The sequence below is a fragment of the Acinonyx jubatus genome, chromosome B1, assembly GCF_027475565.1.
Source record: "Acinonyx jubatus isolate Ajub_Pintada_27869175 chromosome B1, VMU_Ajub_asm_v1.0, whole genome shotgun sequence".
Lineage (NCBI taxonomy): Eukaryota > Metazoa > Chordata > Mammalia > Carnivora > Felidae > Acinonyx > Acinonyx jubatus.
In genome coordinates this window covers 180,275,545-180,292,398 of record NC_069382.1, presented here as the reverse complement: position 1 = coordinate 180,292,398, position 16,854 = coordinate 180,275,545, and the positions used below count along the sequence as shown (strand labels likewise).

At 36.1% G+C, this 16,854-nt stretch overlaps 1 protein-coding gene across 4 annotated transcripts in view; it reads left to right on the top strand.

The window, feature by feature from the left end:
* TBC1D19 (TBC1 domain family member 19) overlaps nt 1-16,854 on the top strand; it is a 145,405-nt gene that overhangs the window by 42,514 nt on the left and 86,037 nt on the right. For all 4 annotated transcript variants that reach the window (XM_053217483.1, XM_015072411.3, XM_015072412.3 and 1 more), the window contains 5 exons: nt 1,291-1,365; nt 2,609-2,672; nt 3,865-3,911; nt 8,380-8,490; nt 16,205-16,277. In XM_053217483.1, coding sequence (XP_053073458.1) covers nt 1,291-1,365; nt 2,609-2,672; nt 3,865-3,911; nt 8,380-8,490; nt 16,205-16,277 — 370 coding nt within the window. The remainder of the gene's footprint in view (nt 1-1,290; nt 1,366-2,608; nt 2,673-3,864; nt 3,912-8,379; nt 8,491-16,204; nt 16,278-16,854) is intronic.

Sequence of the window (16,854 nt, the reverse complement as noted above, 5' to 3'; positions counted from 1 at the left end):
ATGTGTGTTAAAGAGGGAACTATGAACAATGAAAGCTATAGTAAAGCTATCAATTATTGAATGATTATTATCATTATTAGGTCACTGTTCCAAGCACTTTACATCTTTAATCTTTATAACAACCACATAAAGGAGCTATTATTATTATTATTCTACTTGTATTGACTGGATGGGCTGTAACTGTACATTATCAATAATGTAATATATAGTTCTCTTCTTTTCTCCTCTCTTGGTCTAAATTTTGGAGCTTAGGTATTATTTTATTTTGCTTTCAGTGAGTTAGAAGTAGCCTAAAGGCATATTTTAGTAAAAAGACCAAAAAATATTGGCATTTTACCTTGGTGTTAAAAAGAAGGATTTACTAAAATATGGTATATGTGGATAATCAATTCATGACTGACTATTAAAAAGAACTCCTTTTTTCAAGTTTACAAGAGATCTAGGGGATAGATCTTACTGTGAAAAAACCAGTAAGACAAATCCATATCGTGACACATTCTAAAAGATAACTGGCCTGGAGTCCTCAAAAAAGTCAATATCCTGAAAAAGAAAAGGACAAAGAGACTCTAGATTCAGCTACATGGAAAGAGACATAACAACCAAATGTAATGTGATGCATACATTTTTAATGGATTCTGGATTTTAAAAAACTATAAAAGATATTTTGGGGACAACTGGAAAAGTTTGAATGTGGGCTGAATATTATGTTATATGAAATATTATTGCTAATTTTCTTAGGTGTGATAGTGGTATTGTGTTGATGTAGGAGAAGGTTCTTATTAGAACATTCATGCTGAAGTATTTAGGACTGAAATGTCATGTTAGGGAAAATTACAGTATAATAATTTCTATAAAGTTTTATTTTCACTAGGTTATTAGTGGGATTTCTGAGTATCAAACGTTTACAAAATACTTAAATGTAATTTACCTTTTTATTATCTGCTATTTTTTCTTAAAATGTTTATCACCCTATGACTTGCTGATTTCTTCCTCTTCCCCCCCCTTTTTTTTTTTTTTTTTTTTTGATCTGTCCTCATTTCCATCTTCCTCTAGAAAGTCAGTTCCGTGAGAACTGAGACTTTCTGTTCATGGCTTAATTCACGGCACCAAGGGTAGTATCTGGCACATAGTAGGCAGTAATTAACATTTGTTGAGTGAACTAATGAATGAAGATAACCAATCTCAACCAACCTTACCATTTCTATATAACTCATAATATCTTTCATTTTTTAAAAATTCGTTTTGGTATTGTTAACCAGAAACAATAATGAGTTGTTCTCTATATTTCAGGGAAGTTGGGAAAAAAGAATTTTGAAGAGTTTAAATAGTATGTGCACTGAACTGAGTATCCCATTGGCACGAAAGGTACTTTTATTTTTATTTTTTTTTCAAAAGGTACTTTTAATATTTAAATATTTTATTGTGAATTGAGTGCTAGAAGTACCACGAAGTTGTAATTGTTAGGCAGATTTATCTCTCTTTAAACAGTATTATCAATTTGTTTTGAAACAAAAATCTGTAAAAGGCCAATTACGTGGATGTATTGTATATAGATTTCTATTATGTAGGCTGTAGTACTTTTTGTAATGAACATATCTTGAGAATAAATAAAAATACAATATATAATCTACGTATAGATTATTTAGAGATTTGGCTGTAAAGGTTATACATGTTATAAATGCACTTGAAAATTTTTAATTACCTTTGGTCTCCTTATTTTTGGCTAATCAGCACAATAGCCATGTGTTTTGAATACAAGATGGAGTTTAGGCACGTTACCCTCTTATAATAGCCAATATGGTACCATCTTTCAGTGTTAACATAGGAAATGGAAGGATGATTGGTCATCTCTCTGCAGAACTATTTAGTTCTAATAGTAGTATCATTAGATCTAAAAGATCAAATTCTCAACATTTGTCTGTCACTGTGGGCTTTGAGGGGGAAGATAAAAAGGGAGAGAAAAGCCACTCGAGGAATGCTCTGGATTCTTTTTGGCTGCTCACGAGTAGGAGAGAAGAAGTTTCTCTTCACTTTATTTTCCCTACCTGCTATTCATTCCTTGCTAGTAGACAGGATATAGTGGATGAGCTTTAGATAATCTCCAAGGACAAGTCACGGAAGGCACCAGAAGGATGGTATTTTCAAAAAGGATAAATTTCTATGGAAAACTGCCTAAGTATGTAGTATTGTGTAATATACTGTCTTTCATGTAGGAAGATGATGCTACTGACCCACAGTCATACTCTCTTGGCCAGTCCCCCTTGCGATGCATTTCTGAGGTTGCTGGATGGGGTAAGAGATGTAGTATGTGGCTAAGGAGCAGTTTTTCTTTATGAAATTTACTGGCCTATAGAGATCATTTCTCTTCTTTTCTTGGACTCTTTAGCACCATATTCTAACTGAGCCATTGAGACTAGATATAATATCATAGTTAAATAACAAAAGTTTAAGAATAATTCCAAAAAAAGTTCACCATGTGCGGTGAAGTGATTTTTTTCTTATGTTATGGTAGCTTATTCAACCTTTTAGATAAGTTATTGATTCTTATTTTTCAGCTGCATTGCTAAGCTTCACAAAATGAAACCAATTTTAAAATTACCTTTTTTAGAGGCCAGTTGGAGAACAGAAAGAACTTCTCAATAAATGGAATGAAATGGGAACTGATGAACCAGGTATATGAACAACCTTTTTCAAAATGTGGTAGTAGAAAAGATTGCCTTCTTAATTGTGGATCCAAAGCAACAATATTAGCAATTCTTTTGGAAAGATAGCCATTCTCCTTCCCCACTAATTACTGTCATCTACTTTGTTTGCTTAAACTTCTACCGTGCAGTTTAAAAATCCCTATCTTTGGGGGCACCTGGATGGCTCAGTTGGTTAAGCGTCCAACTCTTGATTTTGGCTCAGGTCATAATCTCACAGTTCGTGAGTTCAAGAGCCGCATCAGGCTCTGTGCTGACAGCATGGAGCCTGCTTGGGATTCTCTCTGTTTCTTTCTCTCTCTCTCTCTCTCTCTCAAATAAACATTTAAAAAAATTTTTTTTAATTCCTAACTTTCACCAGTGTTTTATAATATTTTGAGAATATTTAAGTCAATTATCCTTTTTAAAACAGCATTTGAAAACATTTTTATAAAAGAATAGATTAAATCATTCAATGGATTTCTTAGATTCGTAATTAAGGTAAATATTTTTCAAGCTTTAATAACATTGAGATGTTAAAAATAGGTTAAGTGGTAAAAAGTTTTGAGACTTCTAAAATGTTTTTAAGAATTTATTTTGGCTCATTTTAATGGTTAAAATAGAGTCAATTTTATAAACATATAATGGGTGACAGCTGTGTCTCATTTACTGTGATCAATAGATGCATAGAATTGTATTGGTAGACATGTACATAATCCCTCACCACTCCTCTTTAAAAATAAGCATGGGGAACCAGGCAAGAAATAAGTACTGTAATAGAGAAAGCAGTGTGTTATAGAAATTCAAAAGGGAGAACAGTTTAATACAACTAGAGGAATTCGCTAAGAGTGTATTATTTGTATTCTAGGTACTTTGAGAATTCTCATATAGAACTTTGTTATGCTGACATTGTGTTTTCAATTCAGTTATAAATTTATTATAAATTTATGAGGGGAGACACTTAATTTCTTCTAGAATAGGTCATTTAGGCCGTCAAGGGAAGAGATTGCCCTTTCATTTTTGTGTTCCCAGTACTTAACACAATGTATGACAAATTATTGATACTCCGCAAATGTCTGAATTAATACAGCTCCACGGCCACATGTGAAAGAATCATTAACGTTGTTATTAATAAGGATTCTTATATTAACTGAAATGTTGTTCCAATCTATCTTAATTCCAGATTTAAGCCTTTTCAGACCTGTTTATGCACCCAAGGATTTTCTGGAGGTAGGTTGTATTGGATCAATATAGGTATATTAATGGGAATAAAGTGGAAGAAATGATATGAGGATGTCTCCAGGCAGAAGAATCACCAAGGACAAAGCCCTAGAACCATAGAATGACATGATCAGATTTGTGCTTGAAAATTGCTTTTGGAAAATACACTGGAATGTGGAAAGATTAGAGGCAAGTAAATCAATTAGGAAGATTTTGATTAAAAAATACTAACTGTAAATCAGGTAGCTTGTAAATCAGGTAGCCTGCTGCCTAGCACCTATAGATGCTCAGTGAATCTTTTCCCATTTTAGTCCTTCCCTGTTCTAGTAGTTTAGACAAGACACGAAAAAGGTCTGAACTAAAGAACAGTGTTGGAACTGGATAGAATTCAACAGATTTGCAAGGGATGTTTAGGAGGGTTTGGGAACTGATTAGATGTGGGGAGTATGAGAAAAAGAAAAGATAATGAAGATCTTTAAGTGTCTAGATTGGGTAACTGGGCAGAGAGGTACTACGTCCTTGGGATAGAGAATGCAGGAGAAGGAACAGGTCTGTTAATAAAGATGATGAGCTTAATTAAGTTTGAGAAAGCATATCGAAAATAAAGTAGGTTAGAGCTCACTAATTATTTTAACGGACTTACCTTTGATTCCACTCTTTCTCTTGTACCTTGCACGTAATCAGCAAATCCTGTCACTTTACCTTCAACATGTATCCGGAATTCAACCACTCCTACCTCCATCCTCCTAATGTCTTCCTGCTCTACCCTTGCCCACCTAGAATTTGTTCTCAGTGCAGTTTCCAGAGGAAGCCATTTCAGTACCATTCCAAATAAGCCATCTCTGGTATCCGGCAGCTTCCCATCTCATTCTACTTAAAAGCCAAAGTCATGACAGTGGTGCGAAACGTGCTATTTGATCTGATACCCCATTACTTCTCTGAGTTCATCTCCTATTACTTTCCCCTGATTTGTTATACTCCATTTACTTTAGCCTCCATGCTTCCCCCTGGCTTCCTGCCATCTGAGGGCCTCCGCTCCTCTTCTCTGCTTACCGTGCTTTTTCCCCAGATACTTGTCTGCACGTTCCTTCACTCCTTATGTCTTTGTTTAAATGTCACTTTCTCAGCAAAGCCTTCCCCCGCGGCTCCCTGCTTGGAACTCCTTTTAGCCTTTTCCTACTTTGTTTTTCTTTATAGCATTTATCATTATATAACATATTCTTTTTCTGTTTTCCTTATTGCCTGCCTTCTCCTATTAAAAGTAAGATTCACGGGGCGCCTGGGTGGCTCAGTTGGTTAAGCATCCAACTTCGGCTCAGGTCATGATCTCGCGCTCTGTGAGTTCAGCCCCGCGTCGGGCTCTGCTGACAGCTCAGAGCCTGGAGCCTGCTTCAGATTCTGTGTCTCCCTCTCTGTCTGGCCCTCCCCCATTCATGCTCTGTCTCTCTCTGTCTCAGAAATAAATAAACGTTAAAAAAAAAAAAAGTAAGATTCACAAGGGCAGGAGCTTCTCATTCTGTTTTGTGCACTGTTGCAACAGTTACAGAGTCCGATAATTGAAGACTCCACAAGACTTCACAGGATGCAGCCACAGAAGGCATTCTTTCAGCAAGAGAAAGAAAGCACATGCAAATACGAAGAGATCCAAACTTCTAGGCTCAGCTCCCAGGGCTCTTTCTCAGTTGCAGAGGATGAGCTTTGTCTTTGGAGTAGGAACCGCTAAGAGACAAGTGAGATACACTGGTCTTGGGAGTCAAGGCGCAAGGAAGGTTTCCCAGGGGTTTTTATATCCCCACTGGTAAATCAGGAGAAGCTAGCAATCTGTGCATTTTCAATAAGCAATGTGAAACTGATATGGACTGCCTCCCTGGGACATTAAGTAGCACATTATAAATGACTAGTTCGTGTATTTCATCCCATCTTGGCCAAGGGTCACCACCAGACATCCAGGTGTCCCTGGAGATAAGCATGGAGCTACCACAAACCAGCTGCAGGTTAATTGCTGTATCTCCAACAGATAGAACGGTGCTTAGCACATAGCTGCTCAACAAATAGGTGCTGAATGAACGAGTAAATGAATGAATGAGTTTTTCACATTTTACTTTTATTTCTTTTCTGAACTGTTGTCTTTGAAACTAGTTTGCCAGCATAAAATATACAGTTGATGCTTGAACAACACGAGGGCTCTGACCCCCTGCATGGTCAAAAATCCACATATAACTTTTGACTCCCCCCAAACTTAAGTAGCTAAGTACTACTGTTGACTGGAAGTCTTACTGATAACACAGCCAACACATATTTTGTATGTTAGTATGCATTATATACTGTATTCTTACAATAAGTGTGCTAGAGAAAAGAAAATATTAAGAAAGGCATAAGGAAAAGAAAATACATTTACGGTACTGTACTGTTAAAAGTCTGCATTTGAGTTGAAGTTCAAACTTGTGTTGTTCAAGAGTCAACTGTCTTCTTTTAATTCTAAAGAGAAGTTAGTTTGGTCAGAAACTGCCTTTATGGTGATGGCATTATTTCTCTTAGCTTGTTAAAGATTTCTCCCAAACTCTTCCCTTTTCTAGCACTTCAGGGCTGAAATTTCATGTAATTTTTGTATGACTATCTTTAACTGTTTTCTCCTTAATGGTCATAACGTTCTGTTTCTTTCGGGACTGTTGATGAATTGATCCTTTTATTATTTATGCTGAAATTCTTCTTTAACTAAAGAACATTTTCTATAATCATATCTGTATAGCTTCTGCATTTCTAATATTTTCTCTTTTCTATTACCCATGTGTTCATAGTTTCCCTTTCCTATCCTACGTGTGTGAGGTTTCTGTGCAGTATGATACACGATTTATGTTATTAGGCTAAAATTGCATTGTTCCCTATTAGTCTGCATTTAGCGCTGTTGACTCTTTGCTATATTTGTATTTTTTTTTTTTTTTAACAAATACTATTGACATTTTTAGCCTTAATTTAGGGCTTGCAGTTTTGGGAAACTGTTTTGGCATTTTAGCACATTCCATTTTATCAGTGATTAGTTATCAGCTCATTAATTCCTTCCTCAGATGTGATAGTGTTTCTGTCACCATAATCTCCTTTGCTGTATTCTTTTTATTTTTTTTAAGTTTTTTTAAAAAATTCAGTTAATTAACACACAGTATAATATTAGTTTCAGGTATGTAAAATAGAGAGCAGCACTTCCATACAGCACTCAGTGCTTATGACAAGTGCACTCCTTAACCCCATCACCTACCTATTTACGTCATGCCCCCACCCGCCTCCCCTCTGGTAACCATCAGTTTGTTCTCTGTAGTTAAGAGTCTGTTTCTTGACTTGCCTCTCTCTTCTTCTTTCCCTTTGCTCCTTTGTTTTGTTTCCCAAATTCCACAGACGAGTGAAATCGCATGGTATTTGTGTTTCTTTGACTGACTTACTTCGCTTAACATAATACTCTCTAGCTCTGTGCATGCCATTGTACGGGATGCTTGATTTCTTTTTTCTCAAGAGTTTCAATTTAAAAATATTTTTTATTATAATTATTCTTTCCCCGAAATGCATGTTATTGTTAGAAAAACAAGAAAATATGCATAAGGAGAAAACTTTTAAAAAAATTACCTTTAATGCCGTCACATAGCAAAAACCATTACGTTACTACACATTTTTTAACTTCATATATTGTGAATATTTTTTCATGTTATTATATATATTACCTGTGTTAATAGAGGCAAATTACATTATAGTTTATTATATGAATTAACCACAATTCATTTAAGTAACTCCCTCTAATGGAATGTTTAATTTGTTTCACATTTTTCTGTAATAAATCGTACTTCATTAACATTCTTTCTGCACTGTCTTTGCAAACATCTTAATTATTTGTACTTATAGAATTATTTGTACTTAATTGTACTTATAGAAGTGCAATTCCTACATAAAGGATATGTAAATATCTAAGACTTTTTTGACCTGCCTAATTTTAAAAAGTATATAAATTGTTAGTTTGGCTTCTGAATTTTTTTTTCCTTGTGGGTTTGATTTAGAGGCGATACTCTGCAATATTATTCTACTATTTTTCTAAAAATCTTGTCAATATCTGTTTTTTCAAAGGGCTAGAATTGATTCTGAAATTTTTTCTGGCAAATATTACAATCAAGCAATTTTGATCTTTCTGTCACCTTCCCTGGTTAAATATTCAAGCAGCTTTGATTTTTTATTACCATCAAAATGTTTTTCATTCTAACTAAATTCTTCTAGACTTTTATATGGTAGATCATCAGAATATTAAATTTAAGGCATGTTTATGATATTTTAACATTTCAATATAATTTTATAGTTTTTTAGAATGTAATTAAAGTACATACATAGCCCCAAATAGTTTTTAATTTTGTGGTGATACACCAAGAATATCACTGCCAATTTTATAGGTGTAAACAGCCTATAAAGAAACTAACCAATTCTGTTGGATTTGTTTTTAAAGGTGTTAATTAATCTTCGCAACCCAAATTACGAAAATGGTGATTCTCTTAGTTTCAGGACTCATTTGGGTTTAATCCAAGTTCCTCTGAAAGTAAAAGACATCCCTGAATTGGTAAGTATCAGCATTTCAAAATATTGCATATTTTAGAAGACAACCATTAGAGAAACATTTTAGTGCTGCAAATATCTAAAACAATAGGGCTGTCTGCTCATTAAATAATGAAGTGAAAACTTCTTTTTTATTGTAAATATGTTATATAGAGAGTGAGTTACTTTGCTAGTAGGACTAAAGATGAGTTTTCATGCATTTATAAATGCTTTTGCTTTTTCCTCATTTTAATCAAAAACAAAGATTTATAAGACAGCTTGTTGGGATTTAGGTACATGATATATGACAATAAAATTGATTGAGGGTCGCCTGGGTGGCTCAGTCGGTTAGGTGTCTGAGTCTTGATTTTGGCTCAGGTCATGATCTCATGGTTCATGAGTTTGAGTCCCACATTGGGCTCCGTGCTGCTTGCACGAAGCCTGCTTAGGATTCTCTCTCTCTCTCTCTCTCTCTCTCTCTCTCTCTCTCAAAAATAAACTATTAAACTTAAAAAAAACTGATTGAAATAAGTTGTGAATTTTATTAAGAATATTTAAAGAATGTACATTGTATTTAATTCAACCAACCTGTTATCAAAATGAGGCACTGAAGAAGATAAAGGGAAAGGAAGATGAGTTAGAGATGGTCTTTGCTCTGGAAACTGTCACATTTTGGTGAGGAAGTTAGTTTTAAAATAGAGCAATTATAGAAAGGTGGGGAGAATTCCTGAATGGAGCTAAGAAATTATCACTCCTGGGGCACCTGGGTGGCTCAGTTGAGCATCTGATTCTTGATTTCAGCTCAGGTCTTGATCTCACAGTTTGTGAGATTGAGCCCCCCTCCCTGTCCCAGCCCAAGCTCTGCACGGACAGTGTGGATCCTGCTTGGGATTCTGTCTCTGACTCTCTCTGCCCCTTGCCCCCTCGTGTGTGTGTGTGTGTGTGTGTGTGTGTGTGTGTGTGTGTGTTCATGTTCTCTCTTTCTCTCTCTCTGTCTCAAAATAAATAAACATTAAAAGAAAGAAATACGAAATTCTCACTCCTTCTTTTGTTAATCACCCAAAACAATAAGGAGCACAGAAATTTAAATACCGCCTTTGGTGAAACTAGCAAACAATGTGTAGCTCTGTTAGCGTGTCAGGTTGGAGAACTGGGGGGAGAGTGGTACGTGGCTTAAACATGGAGGAAGGTCAAGCCCTACTGCGTCTCTCTAAGAGGTGGGAGGTGCGGGTGAGAGGCATGTCAATAATCACTCAGCTGTACATCTTCCTTGTTTTGCTTTATTATGCTGGAGTTGGATCTTACAGACATTTTTCTTTCACTAACTGGCTTGATGTTAGGCTTTATCAATAGAGGGTTCTGGAGGGACACCACAAGACTGTAACCAGAGAAAGGAGCTTCCCTTGCGGTCCCTGTGTTCAGAAGCCAGCAGATCAGCATGCAGAAGCCAGCTCCAGACTGTACCCTCTGACGAGTTTCTTCACCAACCTCCCACCCCTGCACGCATTTCCTGGGGCAGCCATTTTCTTTCCTTGAAAGACTGAATCTCATGGAATCTAAAAAAGAAAACAAACCAACAAAAACCAGAAATAAACTCACAGATACAGAGAACAAACTGGTGGTTGACAGAGTGGAGGGGGATGAGGGGGTGGGCAAAATAGGTGAAAGGGATTAAGAGGTACAGACTTCTGGTTACAAAATAAATAAGTCACAGGGCTGAAAAGTACAGCATAGAGAATACAGTCAGTAATAGTGTAATGACTTTGTATGGTTACAGATGGCAACTACAACTTATGGTGAGCATTTCATAAAAAAAAAAGTCTAAATCTCCGTCTTGAGGACAAGGAGAACCCTTTCCTGAGTTGTTGGTTCCCTTTTCATCAGTCTAGAAGTCATAGTTACTTTCTGCATCATCTAATTTAATTCTATTTTTCCCTGTTCACATTTCTGGGATGATTTCTATTTTCCGGCTGGATACTGACTGATACAAGAAGCAAGATGATTTTCTCCATAGAACTTTGGAAAGCCTCAAGACCACCACATGATATAGAAAGCCTTGGTGAGCCACAGGGTTGAAAATGAGACTGTGTGAAAGTCTATATCAGGAGAGAGTAGACCCCCATACTCCTACCAGCTTGCATATTCAGGTGACTTCTTCCCCACGGGAGACCAGAGACAGGTTCTTTAGAGAAAAAGAATCATAAAGGCTAAGAATTTAGCCACTTCAGATTTAGAGCAGTACAAGAATGAGGCACTGTTTTGAAAACAGAGAAATTAAGTGAGAGTTGACCAAATGGTGGGCTAATATCCTCATCCCCTACCTCCATCACTATGCCTGCAATTCTCTCCCCACCCCTTGCATCTTATGCCCAATCCTTGCAGACATAGCTTCCAGTCAGTTTATTGCCTCGTTCCTAAATATGACCTACCAGCCCAGGATCTGCAGATATTTGAAATTTTCCAACTTGAAAGGCAGACACCAAAACTAAAAAAAAAAAAAAAAAAATTTAAAGCCAGTTTAGGGAATGAGTACTTATCATGAGCTTTAATAATGGTTTCAGGTTTGAATTTATGTTCACACTCACAGGATACAATAGGTCATAACCTGGCGTCAGATTCACTTAGATTTGTAGAATAATACAGGGCAGAAAACAGCATGTCAGTATGTCAGGTAGCTTTTCTCCAGGAGTTCTTACAGCCAACCCTATGCTGCCTCCAGCCCCCACAAGGAATGCAGGCAATTGTAAGTGACGAAATTGCCTAGGTACAACAAAGGGACGTCTTACACAGGATAGGAACTGTTTCTTGTAATGCACGTGGGCATAGCATCCAGGGCCTCTCAAGACACCACAGCAGGCAGCTAAGGCCTGTGTTTTCCAATAGATTTTTATAGTCCACTCAAAGTCTTCTGTTTCAGATGTAATTTATCATCAAGGGTCATATTTTTTTCAGAAATTGCATTGCTTAGTAATGTAGCTGGCATTCCTAGCCACAATTCGTGTGTGTGTGTGTGTGTGTGTGTGTGTGTGTGTGAGAGAGAGAGAGAGAGAGAGAGAGAGAGAGAGAGAGAGAGAGAGCCAGCACATTTTCAGGGCAACAGTGCTGGGAGAAGGTAAACCCAGGGTCATCTTCACATGGACAAAGAGGTTAGCCTGTTAACCATTTCTTCCCAGTAGAAGATTTAAACCATTAATATTCAGAGAGAAGATACAACTCATGAAACAAGAATTACACAAGAACAGAGTTTCATTAAAACAACAAACGAGAATAAGAAAGAACTTTCATAGGGGCGCCTGGGTGGCTCAGTAGGTTGAGCGTCCGGCTTCGGCTCAGGTCATGATCTCACGGTTTGTGAGTTCGAGCCCCATGTCAGGATCTGTGCTGACAGCTCGGAGCCTGGAGCCTGTTTCGGATTCTGTGTGTCCCTCTCTCTCTGCTCCTCCTTTGCTCGTGCTCTGTCTCTCTCTCAAAAATAAATAAATAAACATTTAAAAAAATTAAAAAAAACTTTTACAAATCAAAAATATGGTATGCAAAAAAAATCAGAAGAGTCAAAAGCAAAGCTGAGGAAATCTCTATGAGACGACAGAACACAAGGAAAAAAACCAAAGAGATGAAAAGTAAGAGGGAAAATTTTGTTTTTTCACTTAGATAATCAATCCAGAAGGGCTAAAATCTGACCAGTGGGAGTTCCAGAATGAGAAAACCGAAGTAATGGAATTATTAAAATCCCCAAGACGTGAAAGATAAGAATCTCCGGTATGAAAAGGCCCACCCAATGTCATGAATGAAAGAAGACCTGTATCAAGGCTCCTGAAAAGAAAACTAAAAACTTGTCATAGAAGGAAGACAGAATACATATAAAGTGTCAGAAATGAGAGTGGCATCTGACTTCCCGGCAGCAAAACTGGCAGTTAGAAGATTTTGAAATAATCTCTTTAACAATCCAACTGATTTCAAGCCAAGAATTCTATATATAACCAACAGTTAATCAAATGTGAAGTTGGAGTAGACATTTTCAGATATTTAGGTGATCTAAAATATCTACTCTTATTTGGGGAACTGTTGGTAGAAGTCTCCAAAACAAGCTCATAGATACAGAGAGCAAAGTAGGGGACCCAGAAACAGGGTTCCGACCTAAGAATTTCCAGGATGACAGTGACAAGCAGTTTCAGGACAAAGGGTGTGCAGCAGGACCAGAGCGATTCTAGATTGGAGCAAGAGGCTGGAGGGTTCCAGGATGACCACCTGCAAGAAAAGTTGGTACAGACTTGTTAGGTTTGCAAAATTATATGGTGGAGGATCTTTTCAGAGTTCTTGAAGGGTATAGGAAGAGATAAATGATTAGAGAAAATTATATTAGTGAAAAAAATGATTTCATTATCAGCTGCGTGTACCAAAAAAAGTAAAATAAAGGAAACCGATTTATAGCATACGACACGGCTCAGCACTGAATAATATTTAAATAGTCATAATGCAAACTTTTAATATGGATTTAATCAAGAATTGATATATAATTATATTGGAACGTTGGACGGAGGAAAAGCGAATGTACGTGAGCTAAAATACTTACAAGAAAAATCAATAGATACCTAAAATTGATAAGAATAGCAGTCTATATTTGTTAATTGAAATCTGGAGATAAATACCAGAAAAAAAGCTGAAAGTGGTTGTTTCTGGATAGTGGCCAGTTTGTGTGTGTGTGTGTGTGTGTGTGTGTGTGTGTGTGTGTGCGCGCGCGCGTGCGGACACGCACATGCATATATTGGAGGAATTGTTGTTATATATTTTTTAGCTGACTTGACTTCTTAAACTATTTGCTGCATGTGAAGGCAGTATAGCATGATGGTTAGTTGATTATATTCTGAAGCTACCTAATTGGGGTTTAAGTTCTTGCTCTGCCCCTTACTGGCTATATGACCTTGAATAAATTTTCTTGACCTTGAGCCTTAGTTTTCTTATTTGTAAAATAAGGATAATAATATCTCATAGAAGTATTGTGCAGATCAGTAAGTTAAGATCAAAATTATGGGTTGAATTGTGTGCCTCAAAAAGATATGTTGAAGTCCTAACCTCCAGTACTTGTGAATGTGACCTCATTTGGAAGTAGGGCCATTGCGGATGCAGTCAAGCTAAGAGGATGTCTTATCAAAATAGGGTGGGCCCTAACGCCAATATGACCAGGTTTTTATAAGAAGAGAAGAGACACAGAGGAGAGACATACAAGGAGAGTGTCATAAGACAGTGGAGGCAGAGATTGGAGTTACGCATTTATAAGCCAAGGATCACCAAAGATTGCCGGCAATACCAGAAGCTGAGAAAGGCTTGGAACAGATTCTCCCCTAGAGTCTTCAGGGAGAGCTTGGCCCTGTTAACACCTTGATTCTGGACTTCTAGCCTCTAGAACTGTGGGAAGACATTTTGTTGTTGAAAGCCACCCAGTTAGTGACACTTTTTTTTTTTAATGGCAGCACTAGGAAGCTAAAATAATATATAAAGCATATAGACAGTACTTGGAACTTAGTAAGCAGTACATAACTATTAATCGTTAATATTACAACTTTGTTAAACAATTTTTAAGAAGTTATTTTTAAAAAGTGTTAGAAGTCCTTTTAGTAGCAGTTTATACAAAGTGTACAGAAAAGGAAGTGGCAGCTTCTTTTCCTGAAAGTGGTGGGAAGTCTCCATAAGGGTACTGCCATTTGGACTAGTTTGAAGGAGTTTTCTAGGTAAAGAAGCAGGAAAAGGATACTGTATGAAAGGGTCAGCATGTGCATAAGTGGGACTAATTGTGTCTTCTGTCTGATGAGACCCAGAACTGATGTGGCTTCATTCTTAGCTATTGAACAACCAAAAACCTGTGGCTAATTTTCAAAAGAAGTGTGGCTATACCCACTAAGAGTATGGTTAGTCCTTGTCTTCCTGCTCTCACTAGTTGTTGTTGCCCTCCCTGAGTCCTGCGGCCTGGCGATAACAATTCTGACTCGAGGTTTGGTTTATTTGAGACCTTGGTCTCTATATGAGTATTAAACTTGGTTGTGCTCACTGAGTCATACGATCCTATAATAGATGGCTTTCAAACCTAGTTCACAATGTTATGTAGTCTCATCCATGTTAAAACGACATTTCTTTTTTAAAACAACTTGAAGTGAAGTTGTCAAGTCATTCCTATTTACTAATTCAGTCACGTAGAGGCAACCGGTTGGAATAGAGCTCAGCGGTGTGGTTTATTCAGTATCATTATTGAGCCCCTCTGCTACATGTCACTGAGCACTGTGCCAAGTACTGGGCGTGCAAATATGTATAAGAGACAGTCCTTATATTCTCAGAGCTTCAGGTTCATGGGGAGATGAACAGTAACAAAATTATGTGATTATGTACTTTGCTAGAAGTTTATAAAAGGTAATACATGTATATAGAGAGTTGCTTATATCAGCCTGGAATATCAAGAAAGGCATTCCAGAAGGCCTAATACCCAGGGGGAGTTTGGAAAGAAATCTGAGATTAGGGCCCAAGTCTGGTGATGTTGAGTGAAAAGTAGTCCAGAGCAGTGAAATAGAAAATGGATATTCAGAGTTCTATTTCTGTGCCTTAACATGTCTTAGCAAAAGTAAAATTCTCCATTGTGATTACAGAAGGTAATATCGAAATGTTTTTGGACCTAAGTCCCTTCTCTAGAATAAAGATGAAGACTACTAAATAACCAAATACCTTATCATTAATTCTAATGATTTAAATGAAGGAAGAGTATTTACAATAAATAGAAGATAGTGGTTGAAAATGGATGAATAACATTACATTTTTGCCTCTTTAGTCATTAAAAATGGGACACATAAATTGAAGTCTAGATTAAAGACAAGTTTAGTTTGTCTTTACAACTTGTCTAGATTAAAGCCAAGTTTAGTTAAAAATTGAGGTATAACATCAGTTACATAAAATCAGTACAAAAATGAAACGAGTGTGAATGTTAGGCTGGATAACTGTCTTATGAGGGACACAAATAAATCACTATTTAAATAATACATAATTATAAAGGATTAAAACTAATTCCATTTTTTAAAGAAGGAAGTTTGGTTTTAGCAATTAGAATGGTAACAAAACACTGAGGCAAATGTTAATAGAAATATTTAATTACTTAGGGAGTAAACATAACGTGAACAATATGGGGTTGTGTTATTTAAAAAATAACAGACAAACATGATTACTTTCACTAGACATTACTAGATAAGTGGAGGAAGTCTGGAGAGTAAATCTGATTTATTTTTAGTTTAGCAGAACACTTGATAGTCTAATTTTACTTAAAAATTAATTTAAGTTGTTTTGGATATTTGCAGTGTTTAGTTGATTAAAAGCAGAATGAAGTACAGTACCACAGAAAACACAGGTAGAGAATCATATTGGTAATTTTAGATGATGAATTTAGAAATAAAATTGATGAATTCTACACATATTGTGTGTTTGTGTTTGAGGAATGATTTTAATGTTATTAGTTCTTTACTCACAAGTATAATTATCATGTCTTTACTGAATCATCTATTACTTAAAAAGGCAAAATTTTGAACTAATGCATCACTACTGAAAAGTGCAATAATATCCTTTTTTAGATATTTAAATGAAGCAAAAATGCATTTTACATTGTGATTTTTTATTGAAGCTGATGTTAAGATGAGGTGACTTTTGTTTCTACTGTATGACAAACCACTGAGATGTATGTTAATTCTATGTGTGTTATTTTCCAGAAAGAATTCTTTGTAGAATTGGGCTTAACTACAGGACAGCTGGGTATAGATGATTCTACACAAGTGCCTCCTGGTGAGTGTTGCTCTCAGATGGCATATAATTAATGATAAATGAGAGTCAGTTTAAGGCTCATCTTTTCATTTCCAAATTAACCTAGTAACTCTTCTACGTCTGAAAACTAAGCATACTTTGTGATTCTCCTTGATTATTGTTAATTATTGAATAGAACTCTGTATGTTGCAATGATCAGAATTCAGCTAGATTTTGTATTTTTGTTTGAAGGTCTTTAAAGTAATTTTTGAAAAGTCATTAGACATATATAAGTCAGTTTTTTTTGGCAAAATCCTCATTGGCAGCACTTATATTTACATTTACTGGCCATTACCATCTATTTTTATTTTTTGTATCATCAAGTTAATTGAATACTGATATTCTACCTAGTGTAAATTTAGGGTATAAAATTAGTATCTTTTAAATATTAACCAAACAAAATTTCCTTAGCTTTTATTTTTTTGTGTGCATAATACAATGTGTTTTTCATAAAAGATCGGATTGGTATTTAGCTATAATCAACAGGAAGTAAAAATTGACTTAAAATATGGGAGGCCCATCTTGTGGAATTGTTCTAGTCTTTCCTCTGCACTGGCTA